This window comes from Poecilia reticulata, chromosome 22 (genome assembly GCF_904066995.2).
Source record: "Poecilia reticulata chromosome 22, P_reticulata-male-v2, whole genome shotgun sequence".
Lineage (NCBI taxonomy): Eukaryota > Metazoa > Chordata > Actinopteri > Cyprinodontiformes > Poeciliidae > Poecilia > Poecilia reticulata.
The window spans coordinates 3,575,551-3,595,069 of record NC_088851.1 but is presented as its reverse complement, the minus strand read 5'-3'; the positions used below and the strand labels follow the sequence as shown (position 1 = coordinate 3,595,069).

Here is a 19,519-nt window from a genome sequence, read left to right as displayed (position 1 = left end):
TAAATATATCGACCAAGTTGGCAACAGTGGGGTGACAAACACTAAACATTAAGGAAACTGTTGTGATTTATTGATCCACCAGTACATTTGATCTAAGATGAAAAGCTTCCACGTGTAACACACACACGTTCTATTAACTCGAAAGGCTTTGTGTGGTCATATATGATAACACTAGCATTAATTTAGATGAACCTTTTGAGTACTTTACTTTATGTGAAGCATGTCCAAGGACAGTCAAAAGCTGGAGTGGTTTGTAAGGATTCTGTATAAACTCCTGCTCCTGGTGTCCGTTCTGCAGTGAAGAGGCTGAGATGTGGAGCTTTCAGGATGAGTCAGACCCCGATACCGAAAACAGAAATCTGTTTAGATGAAAAGATAAGTCATATTTCTGTGGTTGTGCTGATTACTGAAGAAATGACTATGACTTAATGTAGTAATATTTCGAGCAGCACCAGTCAGATTTATGTTTTATTTCCAATCATTCTGCATTAGTATTTAGTGCGATGAGCATCGTCTCTTTGAGCATTTCAGTGCTAAGCCAGCTGTTAGCATTTCTCTGAGCCCTCCAGCAGGCTGCCAACGTTTCATATTCAGCATGTTCCATAACAAGTTGAAACTTTGAAAGAACAGGACAGATCGTGTTAGCTGCACTTCATTCAGTCTTTCTGTTATCTGCTGAAAGCTGTCTCCTGCAGCCTGAGTAAAACAGACACGGCTTGACGTCTTCCTTCCTTCCTTCAGTCTTCTTCACTCGGTAACAACCTCCACACCACATAATGTTGTGGTCAGCATGAAATGTTGACACTGATTGTAAAAGTGTGAGATCTTGAAGTTCACTAGTAGCTGAGTAAGTTGAAAATGGCCCAACTCTGGACTAAAAAAGCAATTCTGCTAGTAATAAGAGAATGTCATGAGTTTAAGTAACGATTCACACCTGGTATGTGTAAACAGAGGTGACTTACTGAACTACTGTGGTTTAGATTGATTTAAGTTACAGCCTTGATTAAATCAGGCTTTCCGGCAAAAAAAAAGATAACTGACAGAACCAGAATCGGGAAATCAGCCTTTTTAATCTGTGATCAACTAGAAAAGTTGATTTGTCAACATTTTACTGGTACTTGAAGCACTGCAGTAGTTTTCCAACGTTATTGTTCTGTCTGCAGCACACATCTCACAGCAACGGGCGCCAGGAGCTCGGCACACGCTCAGGTCGGACCGGCATGCGATCCCGCAGCTCGGACGAGTCGCAGCAACCCCATGTGGGCAACTACCGGCTGCTCAAGACCATCGGCAAAGGCAACTTTGCCAAAGTTAAACTTGCCCGGCACATCCTCACCGGCAGAGAGGTAAGCTGCAGAGGTCACTGTCTTTTACTTTGAAAAGCAAGTTCGCTAAAGTCGGCTCCTTCAGACTAGCCAGGAGCAATTAGCAACTACCTGGTGGAGCAGTACATCTGCTGAGCTCATTATAGGAGCTACTTCTCTGAGCAACGCTGGTAAAAATGTTGCTAAAAAGCAACATTTTTGGAGTTTCAGAAAGTGGAGGAGCTTCTTAAAGAGACAGACAGGCGTTCAGTTACACTCAAGTTTCTTATATTTGAGTTGTATACAGCATTTTTATAACTACTGAAGGTAACAGTTACTTTAGTGTGCTGTAAAATGGCACTATGATACCGCAGCTGTAGAAATGAGAAATGTAGTTATGTCAAGTAAAATAGAAATGTAATTTAAAATCAGATTAGAAGTAAGGAAATGTAATCAAAAACAAAATAAGAATTTAGCAAAATTCAGAAGTAAAAATAGAATTCCACATTTAAAAATGAAAGTAGTTTTTGTTTTGATTTGAAATGTAACGATAGCTTGTAGCAAAATGTGGAAATTGGAAAAACAGACATGAAGTTTGAAATATAAAAAAATAAATTACAAATGCACATACTATTGTAGCTTTAACTGTATAATTATAGATTGAATTTAAATTGTACGGGATCTAATTCGTGGAATAAAGAATTGAAATCGGGTCGCTAAATCTGTTCAGCCAGACTGCTGCTACTGAGCGTCTGATTTCAGAAATGATTGACGTTCCACTCCGTTGTGCTTTCAGACGACCTCTAAACTGTGAATGGCAGCACCACAGTCACTTTGGTTTATAGAGCTCCAATTCCTGTGTTGTTTTTAATTACGCAGGTGTTGGCTCCATCTTTTTTCACACTTTTCCACCTCTGGCTAAGTTATCATTTTTTCCCTTCTCCACAGGTGGCAATTAAGATAATAGACAAGACGCAACTGAACCCAAACAGCCTTCAGAAGGTAATTTGCTCTCTCCAGTCTCTTCTGTATAAATTGCACCCAGCAAGCATCTTCTGCTGGGTCAGAATAGAGATGTTACTGTAACCTTGTGGCTTTTCTGGCTCGTGAAGTTGAGATGACTCAGCGTTATCACGACCTTTGCATTCGATTCGAATCTAAAAAACATCTGATCATTCTCATTACACATAGAAGATTCCCCCCCCCCCCCAGTTTCTCTGTCGTCTTAATCTCCACGATGAATGAATGTAATTGTCTTCTTGCTGGCCGGTGGTCGTAGCTGGGTTGGTTTTTATTTGCTTGTTGCAGCTCTTGGCAAAAGTCTTTGGACTGCTTGAATTTTTTTTCACATTCTGTCCTGTTCCAACCACAAACCTCAGTGTGCTCTGGTGTGTTTTTGTGCCGCGTGCCCACACAGTCACACTGAAGTGGAAGGAAAATCAAACCTTTCTTCGTTTTCTTTAACAAAAGTCTGAAAGGTGTGGTGTGCATTTATATTTAGACCACCACCATTCAGTACCAACTTTCCATGCTTGGAGATGAACATTGTTGTCCGTCTGTCTTTTTTTTTATCTTCAGCTCATTCAGACTGAATAGAGACTGTCAGTTCAGGTGAATTATCAAGGCTTACCAAGGATGCTTTCCATCTGGACTTTGACTGGACCGTTAGAGCACATAAATAACTCTTTGGGGTTGTTGTCCTGATAGAAGGGAAACCTTGTTACAGTCTCAGATAGAGCTGCACAACATATCAGAAATATATTATTGCAATACTAGTTTGTGCAACATTCAAATCCCAAAAGACTATTTGGACTGCAGTTTGATTACATTCACACAGCAAGCAAATGTGACCCAAACCTTTGTTGTCGTTTTGTTCCCCCAAATGTGACCTATGTGATAATTTTTTAAATCATTATTTCATTTTATTTTTCTAGGCATTTTATTTTTCTGGCCACAATTCCAAACTTCTCACCCCAAAAAATATCCAAACCGTGCCAGTTTTATATGTGGAGCTAAATCAGATATGTTTTTAAAGTGTCTGCAGTCTGAATGATCAGTCTGTAAACGGAGCGCTGCGTTCTTCTTCTGCAGCTGCAGGTCACTTTGGGGTTAAAAACTGTTCACACAGAAGTCTGTTTGTGGTTGCATGTCATTAGTACCATTAATGACCAGGCAAATAAAAATTTGATTACAGCCAAAAAAAAAGTATTTATTGCCAGTTGACTAAGTCATTCAAGGCTAGGTGCATTCTGTGCGAAAAAAGAACCCCCCACCCCCTTTTTTTTTTTTTTTTGCCTTGGCATTATGGGAGTTTTTGATTCTTAACAACACGGCAGCAGTATCCCCTAAACCACTGTTTCCTAACCCTGGTCCTCAAGGCTCTCTGACCTGCATCTTTTAGATGCTCCCCTGCTTCAGCACACATCATTTCAATTAATGGCTGATTAACAGGGTTTTGCTGAATTGCAATCATCTGAATGGGGTGTGTTGAAGCAGGGGAACATCTAAAACATGCAGGTCAGTGTGCCTTGAGGACCAGGGTTGGGAAACACTGCCCTACATTTATAGTTTTTTTTTGGTCTTAAATTTAATTCAAGTTGGGATTAAAAAGGTCTTAAAAAAAGAAAGTAATCTGTAATTTCTCCGACTAAAAAAAAATAATTTTTTCATGAGTAGTTTTTCTTGTGGGACATTTTTGAGTCGTGTGTAGATACAGTATCTTTATGTCCTTCTGTTACTGGAGGTTTTTGAGGCTGCCGCTAACTAGCTGCTAACATTAAACTGCTTGCTAACTTTTCTGTGTATCATGGGCAAGTGCAAATGAGGCTATGAGGTTTGGTTTTGCTACTGGCTCACTTCTGTTACCAACCCATACATTTTGATTTTGGTCTTTAATTCAAGGTGCAATTAAAAAAAGGTCTTAAAGTCTTAAACTTGACTTCCAGAAATCTGCAGGAGCTTTGTTTTCTGCTCTTAGATGATCAGTCTGCGATCATCAACCTGAGCTCCATTTCCTGTGTCTCTGATGGGGGGTGCAGTTGTCCTCACTAATAAGGCAGATGAGTGTTTTGTCCCATCATGCCTCTGTGACTCCTGGCCCTGAAGTTTTCGGGGAAATGAGAGCAGCATCGACTCGTTCTTTTGAAACCGTCACACAGATGAGAGCGGCGACCGGACGGCTGCTGCCGATGCCGGCCCCGCCTCCCGGCTCTCCTCTCTGCCCCTGGTCTCCCTCGGTGCTTGGCCAGTGGTTTTCCATCAGTTTTTCCAAAGCTCCATTGATTGTTGCCTTTGTAGCTCAGGGGCCCGGACCCTTTGGCGTCTGCTGTGACACAAAGACACTGAGTCATGACACCGCCATTCACAGAAACACAAGGCGTGAAGCTTTTGTGTCGGTTCTTGTTGTTTTTAGGTTCCTGCTTTGTCACCGCCAAGAAAAAACAAAAAACATAGTTGTCAGATTACTCCTCATGCCGTTCCAGAAAGTATTTGACTTCTTTTAATGTTTATTTTAAGGAAGCAGGGCACGTTGATCCAAAAAAAAAAAGTGTTTGAATACTTGAAGTCATGTTAATGTCACGTTTCCATTTATAGACAAACTGGCTGTTTTCTCTTTTCCTTTTCTCGGTGAGATGAAGAAAATCCAGTCACGGATTGGTTCAGCCAGGCATTAACAGAAGAAATATCAGCGTTCACTCATTCTTTTAAAACACTCTTTTCCCCAACAGTTAGTGAGCTAATTTACCAAGCTAAAGGTACACTGCACTCCATGCGCTTGAATGATGGAATATTTTACTGGAATTCCCAATGAAGTCTCAGTTTTGACCTGGAATGTCTGATTCCTCTCCAGTCCGGACCTCAGAATCCATAACCGTAAAAGGTGGTGATGGACAGAGGTAATATTTTTATAGTTTGGAGTCATAGAACATGACTAAATCACAAAAAAGAACTACAGTAGCAACATGGCAGAATTAGGATAGGGCTAGGTACAGCCAGGCGGCAAGGCCTAAAATATTATGACATATTTTAGGCCTATCAGCAATATGTTTTATTTTTCCAAACAAAGAGCTAAATATATGGAATGCTGGTCATCCCTTTATTCACTTAACAAATAAAGGGTAAATTTTACCCTAGATTTTTTTTTTAAAGGAAGTTTCTGGCTAGGGATGCACCACTTCCATGTGGAGCCGATCCCATCCATTGGTAGTCACGGTAGCAAATTTTACTGGATGATAAACTGCCTCAGAAATTATTTCGATGTTGTCGATGTAATATTGTTGTTCTGAGATCATTTTCAAGTAATATATTGACAATGTCATAACAACGCAAGTTTGTTTAATTTTGCACAGATCACTTCACACTGGAAGTAGAAGATACTTTAAATATCCAAAATAAAACACAACCAAAAACGGTAAATAAAAAGATGAACCCGATTTCCGATCTAAACCACTAATAAAATGAATTATTTGTAAACAAATTTCCTGTCAGCAGGATTGTCACCCAGCGCTCCAGAAAAACAGCCAACCTGAATTAGACTTTTATGTAACAGTGCAAATGGTTGAGAGGCTGATGGCAGACAGGAGGGTGTTTTTGTCTTTAGAACCTAAAGATGTCTGTTCAGTAGTTTAATTGTTAGCATGGTTGAGTTGACACATCTGAACTCTCCAAAGCTCTGGATGGGATCGCTGTCAAAGGTCAAGGTGGGAGTTCAGCTCTTAAGTCTTGATGAAATGTAAACAGAGGAGGCTTAAAGCTAAGTCTGTTGGCATGCACACTTTTTTTATTATTAAATCACAACAACAAATCTTCATCCAAACAACAACAAAAAAACACCCTGTTTTTATCTTCATTCTGCATTGTTTAATCAGACATCAGGTACTTCCATTAAGAACTTTATTTTATTTGCAGTTAACCAGCTGCTTTAAATCAGGATTATATAACTTCAGCCGAAGGCAGTCGTTGTTGTTCGAAATGAATTTCCCAAGCTAAAGTTAGCATGTTGACCCATTAACGTCTGTGATGCCCCAGTATCTTCTGACGTAAGCTAACATTAGCCAATATTAGCACAACAGTGAGCCCACTGAATGTGGAATGCAAATCTGTGCTGCTGCTTTTGACATGGATGAACATTTTTTCTTTTATTCTTTTTAGGAAGAAAAAAAGAAGGTGGAGGTTAAAAATGTTTTTTGTTGGAAGATTTAGTTTTTCATAACTGCTTTGCTATGTTTGAACTCGGATCATCTTCATCCAGTGTGTTGGATTAAAAGGAATTTAATTTAAGAAAACCATGCCTTGCTTATTTGAGGTTCCCAAAGTAAAAGCTCCCCTATGTAAGGAATAACAGAGTTAATTAATCTTTAGCGCCTCCCTGTTTCAACCTGTGTGGGAGGTTTAATGTTTGAGGCTCATTTAAGTCGACGTGTTTTTTGGTTTTCTGACATGAAGAGACCTGAGGACTTACTGAGCCCTGCATATGCACTCAGTACCCCATCAATGTTTTCAGGTCAGACCAACATTAGCATAACGGCAGTATTGGCGCATAACATTAAAATGAAATTGATACATTGATTCCATTTAAAAAAAATGTACATAAAAAAAAAATCAGAAAAGTGTGGTGTGCAAATAAATCCAGCCTCCTCTTCATCTAGAACCCCTCAATTAGATTCAGGCCCACTAACTGACTAGAGCATTATGGGGGATGTAGGCAGAGGGAAGAGCTCATCTCCTCAGCCTCTCACGGCGAGCTAAAAACAAAATGTTGGTTGCATTGATCCACTTACTCATGCTTTGGTTACCTAGCAACAACCTGTTGAGTAACTTTCGCAGCAGCAGTTTCAGGTTTCATCACTGTGTCTCATAGCTGCTTAAAAATAAAAAAACAATGACAGAGAGAAAACTGTGGACAAAACGATAACACAGGAAAGGTCACATCACTAGTTTGGTAATAATTCACATATTTAAAACAAAAAACTATTCGATAATTTATGATATCGGCTGTTGAGAAATTCTTAAATCATGTGTTTTTCAGCCATGTCGTCCAGCCCTAACTTATGAAGACATTTAACTAAATCAGAAAAGCAATGTAGATGATGTAGTCTCGTTCAAACAATGTCGTAGGTGTAGGGAATTGTATATAATATTGGTAATCGGTCATAACAGCAGTATTAATATCGATGCATCACCACTTTTTTTTTGGTTTTGTTTTGTTTTGTTTTTGTGGAAGAATTTGGTGCATGAGTAAACCAATGTCTTTTGATTCCCTGTTTTACGTTAGAACTTTCCACACCAGGAGGATGGCTTGTTCAGACTTTTCAGATTTCTTGTGCTGAAATGTTCTGGCTGGACGCAGATCCAGCGATTACATATTGAAGTGTGCTCATCTGTTAGTTTAAGGATTTGTTCCTTCAGGCTGATTTGTTTGTCCAGATGAGAGCTGAATGATCCCAGTGACCGGCTGAGCTGAACAGAACCTGTTCAGAGTCCTAGTTGAGATAAACAACGTGGCTTTGCTGCAGTAAACGGCAAACACACATCTTCTTCGTCTTGGTTAAAACTCCAGAGGCTGTAATTTGTTGTTTGTGACTCAGCCTGTAACCGGATGGAATGGCTGTTTCCAAAAGCACACAAATAAAAATAAAGCCCAGGAAGTGATCTAATGTTTAACCCACTCAGACTTGTTTATACATCCCAGATCAGTTGTAGTGGATACAGGAAACGGGAACGTGCAGACTCAGTTCCTCCTTTTGGACTTCTAGCTTGTGAAAGCTAACAGCGTCTGTGATTTTTAGCTTCGAGCTGTGTGTTACTTCCCCTGAAGGCGCCTGATATAGGTGACAAAACAGATGTAGTCAGAGCATGCCGCGCATTGTTGCAGTGGCACGTTTTTGTCCTTGACCTAGTTTATAGTGTGATTACCTTATTTCATTCCGCCGTTCCTTTCTCCAACCTTTTATTTATTGTTTTTTTTCTACTTTAAATTTCATTCAAGTTATTAAAAAGGTCTAAAAAGTCTTGAATTTGTCTTGCTGAAACCTGCCGATTAGGCCTGTCGCAATAAACAATAAATCTATTAATTGCATGATAAATTAAAGCAAGCTCAATGATTTTCATTTGCATGATTTATGGTTTTTCGCTCATCTCTACCAAAAACTGTTTAATAAGTCTTCAGAGCGGTGCTTTGGTTTCATCTAGGCCTTTTTTTTGAAGGATAGTTTTGTTTACAAAGACTTCATGATTCATTTTGGTTTTTTTTTTTGTTTATTTTGGATATGTAAGACGTCTTCCAGTTCCACTGTTAAACTTTAAATTCTAATGAACATTTATTAATCTTTGAGAATATATGTTTTGCATTATTTTGCGATTACTTGAAAATGGTCTCAGAACAACAACATTATTGTTTATCGCAATAATGTCTGGAACAATTTATCATCTGGTAAAATGTTTTATCGTTACAGCCTACTGCCAATACTCTAAAACAACCAAAGAACAGATTCACGTTTATTTTGACCTGTAAAATTAGCTTTATTTATGTGATGGAATTAATCACCTGCATTAATGGAATCTGTACAGATTCAGTATTTCAGACTGAATCTGCACTGTCTGAGGTTGAAGCGATATTTCCAGACACATTCGGCATGAGCTAATTGATCTCTACTTTCACACCGCTCGGTGCCAGCAGAACGAACCTGCAGGTTTTTACCTGTAAAACTCTGGCACAGTAAAAGATGGGATGGCTGTTGTTGGCTGTTTGAACATGACTACAAAAAAAAAAGAGAAAAAGTTTCTACTGCAGTTCATTAGCCAATATTAGCACAACAGTTCAGAGTAACGTAGTTAAATGCTGTTAACTTAGTTTGATTTAAACTAGCCTACACAGAACTGATCAAATCTTCTAATTGACTTTCTTTGCCCTTTTTATTCAGACGGTTAATTGGACTTGAGCAACATTCACAACAGGCGGGTAAATTAGTTTTAACCTTTCAGTAGACAAGCTATTGAACAGGTGACATTTCCTAAATGATCATATGTATCTCAGTGGCGCTGAATATTCTTGAAACGAGAGTCTAGATGATGAACTTGGTGACATTCTGTACCATTTTATTTGGCATGGAAAGCTGTTGAACTCGTTTTACCAGAGTTCAGTCTGACTCACCCAGCTGCATCACCTTGTAACATGGAAGATTTGTCCTGACTGCTCACTTTCACATCATTTTTGATGAAATGATAAGCTTGTTGTTTTGCTGGTCAGAACCCTCCAGGCCTGGAAAACTCCCAGTCAGCATCTCCGTGTCTCAGACCGTTTTAAAGCTTCAGGTCTCATTGATCTGTCGGTCAAACTGGACTCCAAACACACTCTGGTGTCTTACTGATATGAATCAGCGGTTTGTCTGCTAGGGGTCGCTGTGAAGTGATCACATCTAGAATCAAAGGTTGCTTTATTTCCCAAAAGAAGTGTGGATAAAACTTGTGTGTGCGTGTTCCAAGGCGACCCCGATGTTCGAAGCCTCGCTGAATTTGAAAACGGCCCCCGCTGTTTATCACCATCTGTTAGCCTTTTAGGCAGAGCAGAGCAGTGTACGGTTCTGGGCAGAAAGTGTCCCAGTACATCTACCAGCCTGAATCAGTCCACACTCCTCTGCCTGTTGCTCACACACTCTGCCTGCTGCGGTGTCTTTATTTACACCGCTGGGCCAGGGCGAGCCGCTTCATGCATTCAGTTTTTTGTCTTTAAATGACGTTCACACCAAACTCAGTAGCACACCGTGTTGGCATATGTCCAACAAACGGGGGAAAAAAAACTGGGAAATTATTATTTTTATGGATGCTAATGAAAAGAATCCCAACCTAACACAACATACGTTTACTATCCCCCCATGGGGTTTATTTACATGTAGTAAGTAAAAGTGATTAATTATAACTTAATGAAAAATGGATTTTTGACCTTTCTCTTCCTCGTGATTTTGTAGGCTATTGCAAACGCCTTTAATGAAAATCCAAGTTTTTTTTTCTATACATTTATTTTCTAGTAATTTTCAGAGCTAAATTTCGGGTTTTAACTAGAATTTTAAGATGAACAACTGAAACATGACAACACAACGAACATGGTTGCAGTTGACGAGTTTAGTGATCAATTATTCTGTTGACTGGATTAAAAAATTGGCACATTCTGCAGATTTTTCTGAAGCGTATTTTGCATAATATTAAAAATACACTACAAAGAAATTATTTGCATTTTTAAAGTAGGAAAATAAATATTTGACTGATCTGTTGACTAGTTATTTTTCGTTGTTGTTTTTTGTTTTTGAATAACCACTTCATAATCCGATAGCAAAACGTGCTTACTAGAACATTTTTTTTCTTCATACTTTGAACCAGGTGAAGCTAAAACTGAGACTTGAAGAGTAGAAGATCTCTACACACCAAGAAGGTTTTTCGTCTTAATTACAAAATGTGTATATTTTTGTACAGTTTAGGCTTAATTACTCTAGACTCTCTGTACTCCAGTTAATGATTAATTTATTACTAAATTAATCGATGATTATTCCAGTAATTGATTGATCCGATTGTTCAGCCTTGGCAGTGAATAGATAAGTTCCACTTTTTAAATAAAATGACTAAAATAAAAACATTTTGAATCCGTCCATCTGTTCCCCCCAGTCCTCCCACTGAGGCCTGTTAGTGACCTGATGTCGGTCTGCGTTTAGTTTGTAGGAATTAAAACAATGTATTCATGTAAGTTTTTCACTAAACAAAATTTGTTTCTGGTAATAGTTTTTTTTAGCTATACTATTTTCTTTCATAAAAACACTCACTAAACAATCCAGCGACGTATTTTTACAATACAGACTCTGAATCATACAGTCAAGTGTTTATGACTGGACCAAATTATGCTAATAAAATCAATTTCAAAACACTTTAAAAAAAACAACACAAATTACAATATTTGAAAACTCCCCAAAGAATGATGTTTTGGTAATATTCCTCTCTCTGATGATAATGCAGCAGAACTTCTGTTGCATCATTTTGCTCAGTTGCATAAAGGAAGTGGTGGTTTGTTTTTGTGTTCCAGTTTCATCAGCAGCGTTCGGTTCATAAACACGCCTGACCACGTCATAACGCCTGCCCCCCGCCTCCCCACACCCCACCTCATGAAAGATTGAATCCTTTTTAGCTCTTTATGGGATGGAAGAGCATGGTGTAGTGAACAGCTGGTTAATAATGCATTCCTCTTTGTGCTGCTCTGGATGTGCAGCCAAATGGTGAAGCGGTTTTGGCTGCAGCTGCTCTCCTCGCTCCTCTGATTGAATTTTGTGAAATTGTTCCTGGTCAGACTGGTTGACCCTCCCAGCTCAGCAGCTTTTTGAAATTATATCAACCAAGAAGGGAGAAATAAATGAATAAATTAAGGGTTTTGGGAACTTTTAAAAAAACAAATTGAGCAGTTTAATCTGGAAAATCTGTAGTTTATTTGGGGTTTAGAGAGAATAAAAACCCCAAATCATCAGCTTCATCGATCTGTTTACCCTGGCGTAATATTTTATCCTAAGTCATCAATAAATCAATAAAATTTCTACATGATGAATATTTCCATATGAATAATATTAATAATAAACTTCAGTCATTGTAGAAACCATACAATAAAATTACATGGATTATAACAAAATTGGGGCTATAAATGGTACAAATGATAGATTTGGTGTTTTACTGCGTGTCAGACTTATTTTGGTAGATTTAACAAAAATATGAAAGTTTTTAATCTAACTCTGTTTGTCTGTCCTTTACAGCTTTTCAGAGAAGTCAGAATAATGAAGATCTTAAATCATCCAAATATTGGTAAGTGGATCTTTGATCCGTTCCACACAGAAAGACTGCAACATCACACTGACGGGGTTTAGGATGCGAGACGCTTGTGTCCACATGTGAAAAGCTAAAAATATGATTTTAAAAGTTAAGATCATTGCTCAAATTAAGGTCTGGTAACTTTGTGTTTTTGTCTAACACACACATTGTCAGACATTTAATTATTTGTTATTATTCATAAGGTATTCCTGGAAAACGACATCACTCTTAAGTTGATCTTTGTTTCAGCCTTTCGCCTCGCTTTAAAAAGGCTCAGCTGACCAATCACGGCTGAGAACCAAAACTACTGGTTCTAGCAATCTAGTCCTAGTCAAAGAAATGAGGTTAATTTATGATGGCAAATAAAAGATGAAGGATTTTGCTAAGATTTTAGTTTAAAGGGGCAGTATTATGTTTATGTATTATTTTTGACCTTTCCATCATGTTTTGTTAGTATCTTTGACCTCGCAGAGCAGCCTTCCCCCACTCAGCCCTTCAGACTAGCCAGCAGCAATTAGCAAACAGCTGGTGGAACTGCTGAGCTCATTATAGGAGCTACTTCTCAGATCAACGCTGGTAAAAACGTTAAAGGACTAATAGAGGAGCCATGTTGAGATGACTTCCTGAATGCAGAGCTTCAGACAGAGCAGAGGTTTTTAAAGAAACAGAGACCCAATTTCAAGGCATCAAGTTGCAAAGTAACATTTCTTTTCATCATATTAGATATATACAGCATTTTTCTAACATCTGAAGTTATATAGTTACTTGACTGTGATGTAAAATGGCACTTTTCACCTGGAAAACACCCAATAGTGCCCCTTTAAGTAATGAGCCTTTATAGATGTATTTTATGTATATGGGACGTTAAAAAGGTTAAAGAATCATAAAAATGCAGCACATTATTCTTTATAACCTAATAGGAATAGGAACGTTTTTTATTAAACATTTGATATATTTGTTTTATATCTTGCTTCCAAAATACATAAGTTTTCTTTTGTCCTTTCAATATAAAATATTTAACTTGATATTAAGCATCCGCATTTTTTCTCCTCCTTTTGTTTTTGACAAATCACTTAACCTGCTGCATTGCGTGGCTTAGTCACAGTTTTTAACATTTAACAAGATTTGACGATGATTCATTTTTCATTTCCTTTCTGCTCGCCCCATAATTTCCTCTGCAGGAAACGTGATTAGAATAATAGAGATTTTTTTTCTTCATCTCTGTTTACTCTCCCACCTTTTTCCACATGTAGCAGGACGAGTCTCAGCTGCTATCGACAGAAACACACAAAAAAAACACTCCATTTTGTTGTGCAGTACTTATTGAGGTTTGATTTGCCTCATCATGCAATGCTTGCATTATCTCCTCACACACACACACACACAGGTCCATTTTTCTTCCATGTGGCTCTTGTTCGTGTCCATGAATTAGTTTCTTTTCTCCCCTCCCGTTTTTTTTCAATATAATTGAATTCATGGTTTTCCCTCTGTCTGTCCTTCCTTTCTGCAGTCAAGCTGTTTGAGGTGATTGAGACGGAGAGGACCCTCTACCTAGTGATGGAGTACGCCAGTGGAGGTGAGCTGAAACGATTTCATCTCGCGTTGTTACATAAAAACCCCTCATAACTTCGCTCGGTCCGCCACATTTCACCAATATTTTCTCAGACGGATGGAGGGATAACATGAACATGAGTTTTACGCCCAACGGCAAATCAAAAGTTTTTCTAAGCAAAACAGATGAGAAGTAGGAGTGCATTGATGCGTCGGTCAGTGGATAAATTGGTCCTGATTTCCTTAATTTTCTGAGAGCTGCGATTTGCTGATACCTTTAAGGGAAACTGATCTTCTCTCTCCACAAAGATCTAAAAATCAACTTTTCAGGCAAAAAGAAAATCAGTTTTGGCCAAAATCGGCAATAATCCAGAAAACTGCAGTCGGTACACCCCAAAAAAAACTGCTGCTGCTTTGCTCCAGCAGGTCACATTCTATAGTCTAAAAGGAAAGCTGCAGCGCTCACACAAAAAGGGGGTAAAAAAAATCTGATTTATACTATGTTAAATGTAAAAATAAGGTAAGGGAAAAAAAGGAATAGATTTCTACCAAAAATCTCAGAATTTATAATATTAATCGGAGAAATTTTCTAGAAAATACAAGCAGATTTCTGAGCTTCACAGATTGAAATTTTGTGTCCCTAAAGTCATCCCACAATCAGCATCATCAGCATTTTTGATGAGCTTAAATGGAAGATTAGATATATTATCAATATGCAGAGCATAGATTTGAGATGCTAGAAAATTATATTCTACCACTGCAAAATTATATTCTACCACTGCAATATTAATAACCACACATAAACTGTTTAGCTTGTAGCAACAAATCCTGTATGTTTAAAAGGCACACTAGCATTTAGTTGATATTTATTACCTTGCACCTTAAATTACCTCCTGATAATCACAGTTTCAGATATCTGTTCAGCTCAAACTCCAGTCCCAGTTCTATCGAAGTGTTACACTTTAGTTTTTTTTCTTAGCTAACTTGCTAACTTTTTTGCCCTTGAATGTTTTCCCGTGTTCAGAGCTCAGCTGGCCTGCTTTTTGGGTGTCGGCTCATTCTCTCCACCTCTCTCTCTCATTGGCTCCTGAGTCTGAGCTCACAGATGATTAAGCTTTCACGTCCACACACACACACACACACACACACACACACACACACACACACACACACACTGTTGGCCTCTGCAGGTGAGCTCTGGGCGAGGAGTGGGGCTTCATTCATGTTTTCAGGATGCTTTTTGCTGGTTTTGTCTTTTCCCAGCCAGCCTGATTCAGAACACAACCGGCTGTAGCCGTGCAGCGGTCTAGCGGTGTGTAGACGTGCTAACCGGGGAAGCATCTGCTCCTGGAACTCTGCAGCAGCAGCTTTATGCCTCCAGGAGGGGCTCAGTTTGGAGTTAGAGCACGTCAGTATGCTCAAGAAATGCCCTCAAACCATGCACATGGGGGGCGTAGCGCGCCAGCTGCATGAGAATGTTATTTTTATCTGCTGAGCTTTAGAAGTCGTGATTCGCTCGGTTTCAGCACGTCTGTCTCTCTCCCACTTGGAGTCCCGACCTTTCCTTAGTCGCCATCAGGCGCTTTCTGACCTCCCTGTTTGTGTTTGCAGGTGAGGTGTTCGACTACCTGGTTGCACACGGAAGAATGAAGGAAAAGGAGGCCAGGGCTAAATTTAGACAGGTACCTAACTTTCTCCCCCTGCAGTGTTCTGGTTTCACACCTCTGCTCCTGACTCCGCCTCCTTCTGCTGCCTGTCTGAAGAATGAACAGAGAAGTTGAATCAGTTCTCCGTACCAATAACACACAGCGCTCAGCCAGGGGAAGAAGCTGGCCCAATGCTGAACTATTTAAGCCTGGTGACGTCATCAATTCTTCCATAGTGAAAAGTTTAAGTAACCTGGCAACACATTCAATAAGGTGTGGCTGGGCCTGTCACCTTAACCAACTTTGCTCATATTGGGATAAATTGTCTCAGCAGTTATTACAATAAACAAGTCATTTTAAGACTGTTTTCAACTAATATAATAATAATAATAGTAATAATAATAATATAAATATAATGATAGTCATATTAATGTACAGTCCTCAAAGATTAATATGCAATCATTTCTTGCAAAGATTTAACACTGGAAAACATTTAAATATCTCGAAATAAATAAAAACCAAAAACGACAAATAAAATGAATTCTGAGTTTCTGTAAACAAAACTGTCCTTCAAACAAAGGGCCAGTTGAGACCGAAGCACCAGACTGAGGACTTTTATCATCCAGTTTTTGGTAGATAGACACTAAAAAAAAAAACAATAAATGTTTGCAATATACGTTTCAATTTAACATGCGATGAATTAATGTATTGCTTATTGGAAATGGCTTCGTTGTAACAACCTTCCAGACCTCTCAGGTCTTCTGGTTCTGGTCTGCTCTGCATCCCATTCAGCTGCTATGCTCCTCTAGTCTGCTGAAACAGAGTTCCTTTAAATTGAGGCTTAAAATCTATTTATTAGAGCTGCCTTTGAATTATAATGACTGCAATATCATGAATTATAGCCTATTTTTGCTTTCCTTTATTTTGCCACTAAAGAGCAATGTGCCACTTTTTTTTCTCTCTTAATCGTGTAAAACACTTTAAACTGCCCTGATGGTGAAATATGCTTTCCAAATAAAGTTGCCGTTCCTGGTCATTGTAAAGGAAAGCCATAAGAAGTCTTGACATTTTTATGATCCATGTAAATCATACAGCAAACATGTAGAAGGAGGTTTTCTGGTCAGACCAGAATTTAAATTCAAAACACAACTTCATGCCACTTTTCAAAGGATTTATGCGTTAATAAAACCTGAAAGCCATGTGTACTTGCAACACTGTTTCATGTTTACCATATAAAAGTTTGCTTTCATAATGTGCCATAAAAAGCTGAAGGGGTTTGAATAAGTGTCGTAAGGCGCAGCAGGACTCGGCCTTTGCTGGTGATGAAAAGCCTCTGCCTGTACTTTCTCACCTCTCTCCTGTCTTTAGCACCACCTTCACAGAGTATTATCTTTCCTGTTGGCGCCAACCGCATCGCGCTCTCCACCACATCCTTTATCACAGTTTGACAAGTCAACAGCAGACAGACACTGTTCTGAACTCTTGCTCGTCTCCCCCTCCCTGTACAGATTGTGTCGGCGGTGCAGTACTGCCACCAGAAGCACATTGTTCACAGAGACCTCAAGGTGAGTTCAGCAACATCATCACAAACCTGAAAATACACGCAGGAAGTTTTCACACTTCACAATACAAAGTTAAAAGTATTGAATAGTGGAAATCGGCAGTGGGGCTTAGAGATCAAACTTTACATACTCTGGAAAAATTATAGTTTTTCTTTTTTACTACAACTAAAGAATAAATCAGTTTATTCGCTTGATTTAACAAATTTCATTAATTTACATTTTCTTACAACACTATACATGAGTGAAAAAGGAGCTGGAGGAAGAATCATCTTGCATTAATCTGTCACAAATACAGAATAAATTTTCAGGGCTGTATATTGTTAAGGTTTGCAACTTAACAATATAAGTTGCAAACCTCAAATTATTCTCCTTATTGTTACCTCAAAAGTGTCTGATCTAATCTTTTTATTTTCTACAGTGTTTTGAGTTGATTTTTAGTAGAGCATTTCTTTAACTCCTCCTCCAAACTATTCCATAATTTTACTCCATGCACCAAAATGCATGTTGTTTTAAAGTCGTACACACAGTTTTACTTTTGAAAATATTAATTTCAATAATAGGAGGGCTTAATGCTACTCCCCTCCTGGAAGGCCAGTCATGTCTGACTTACTTGGTAGAAAAGGTCGTCAGAACTTCGTTTCTAACTTGGCCCAGAAAGCCGCCTCCTGACAACGCTTGTCTTGAACTGGATCACTGCGTTCCACTGGAGTGTGTCCGTAAACACACGCCAAAGTCTCGGACTGTTCTCACGTGGCTCCTGCTACATCCGTTGCCGTGCCGCTCCCTTTGTGCTTTCCTTGTGTAAATATTCATGTTTCGGTGATTCATTTTTTTTTCATTATTTTTTTTAAGCCGTAGAGCAGAGAAAGTCTTTCAGCCAAGATGAGCTGCTGAGTCGTTTCCTCTGCGGATCATCAATGATCCATGAAGAGGCTAATGAGACAGGAGCTCAGAGCAGCCTCCTCTGCCTGCTCTACATGTGCAGTCATGTAGCAACATTAGCATCTCCTGCTAATGATTCAGTTCTTTAAAAAAAAAAAAAAGAAAACGGCTCACAAATTAACCTCTACTGGAAAAAATGAAGTTAACTTTAGGTAAAAACGTCATCTCTTTTAATCAACAAAAGATCAACAAAATATATATTTTAACTATGGATGAAGGACAACCAACACCTCGGCCCTGTGTGTCGGTTTAATGCTTTGTTTAATGGACAAATAAACATTTTCTCATAATTCTCATTTGTCTTCTAAACATCATGTCGCCAGCATTGTTCACTTCAGAATTCTACTTTTTTTTTTTTTTGATAACTAAATGGTATGGATTGTTCAGTCTTGATTTCTTGTTTGGTGGTATGTGTTGGAAGTGTTACCCCAGATGTACTTTCTGTAACGTTTTCCCCTTTCTTTTATTCAAAGGCGGAGAACTTGTTACTAGACGCAGACATGAACATAAAGATTGCCGATTTCGGCTTCAGCAATGAGTTCACTTTAGGCAACAAGCTGGATACGTTCTGCGGCTCCCCGCCGTACGCAGCCCCGGAGCTTTTCCAGGGGAAGAAGTACGACGGACCGGAAGTGGACGTCTGGAGTCTGGGGGTCATCCTGTACACGCTGGTCAGTGGCTCCCTGCCCTTTGATGGACAGAACCTAAAGGTAGGATCACAGTGTGTGTGACTTCATGCTCCGATTACTGGCTAGGTTTAAATTGGTTTCTGACTTGTTCACAGGAGTATTTTCTCCTATAGTCTCTCTGCAAAGTTCTGATGCAGTCTAGCATTTTGTAATTAAAAATGATGAATTGAGAGAGCAGTTTAATGTAATATTTTTCTAAATCTATGTTGATATAGATCGTAATCCATGTCTTCTGTTTTAATTAATGGGGTGTAATTCAAACTTGTCAGCTTGTTGGGAATATTGATGCCTAGTTACTCGATGTTCTCAGTATGTAAACAGATGGTTGGCTGAATGACATGGAAGTGGATTTTGATTTGTTCTTAACAATCTGAAAGAAAAAAAATCTGCAGATCATCATCAGCATATATACAAATTTTTGTGTGGTTTATTGGCTGCTTCAATTCAATAAGTATTTTTCTTTTGTTGAATCGCAGTTGCCCGTGGTTTCATTGCAGTGAAGTCAGGGTGTCAGCGCAGTCCGGTACTAAAGCTCTGAGAAATCCAACCATTTCTCTTTACACAGGCATTGGTTGAGCTGTAATATTCTGATCGACAAGAAATTACAAAGTACAAATTTATCTACAATAGAAATTTCCAATTCACCCTCTCAAATGCCTTTCCGAAATCTGACGAAACGATTAAACCAGTTTTATTTTGGATGTTGTGGTAGTCTATTAGACAGTTCCTCCAGTTTTACGCAATGGCAAAAATTCATGCAAAATCGTTCTATTTTTTTATTATTTTTTTGTTGATTTAACGCATAATTGTGAGTTTATTGCAAATTTTCTGCAACAGTCAAAAAATTGTCAAACTCCCTCCTGCAGTTGGCAGTATTTCTTAATTCTACTACTTTGTGCTGCTGCCTTACTAAAAGAAGAGTTATAATCTGTGATCTATATTTAGCGTAACTAATACTGAGCTATCAAAGTTATTTAAAGAAAAAT

The 19,519-nt window shown here is 38.7% G+C and overlaps 1 protein-coding gene across 19 annotated transcripts in view; it reads left to right on the top strand.

Moving 5' to 3' along the window:
• Nucleotides 1-19,519, top strand: part of mark3a (MAP/microtubule affinity-regulating kinase 3a) — a 45,566-nt gene that overhangs the window by 6,412 nt on the left and 19,635 nt on the right. For all 19 annotated transcript variants that reach the window (XM_081603310.1, XM_081603308.1, XM_081603309.1 and 16 more), the window contains exons 2-8: nucleotides 1,164-1,346; nucleotides 2,253-2,306; nucleotides 12,089-12,137; nucleotides 13,654-13,719; nucleotides 15,306-15,376; nucleotides 16,849-16,905; nucleotides 18,318-18,554. In XM_081603310.1, the coding sequence (XP_081459436.1) occupies nucleotides 1,164-1,346; nucleotides 2,253-2,306; nucleotides 12,089-12,137; nucleotides 13,654-13,719; nucleotides 15,306-15,376; nucleotides 16,849-16,905; nucleotides 18,318-18,554 (717 nt within the window). The remainder of the gene's footprint in view (nucleotides 1-1,163; nucleotides 1,347-2,252; nucleotides 2,307-12,088; nucleotides 12,138-13,653; nucleotides 13,720-15,305; nucleotides 15,377-16,848; nucleotides 16,906-18,317; nucleotides 18,555-19,519) is intronic.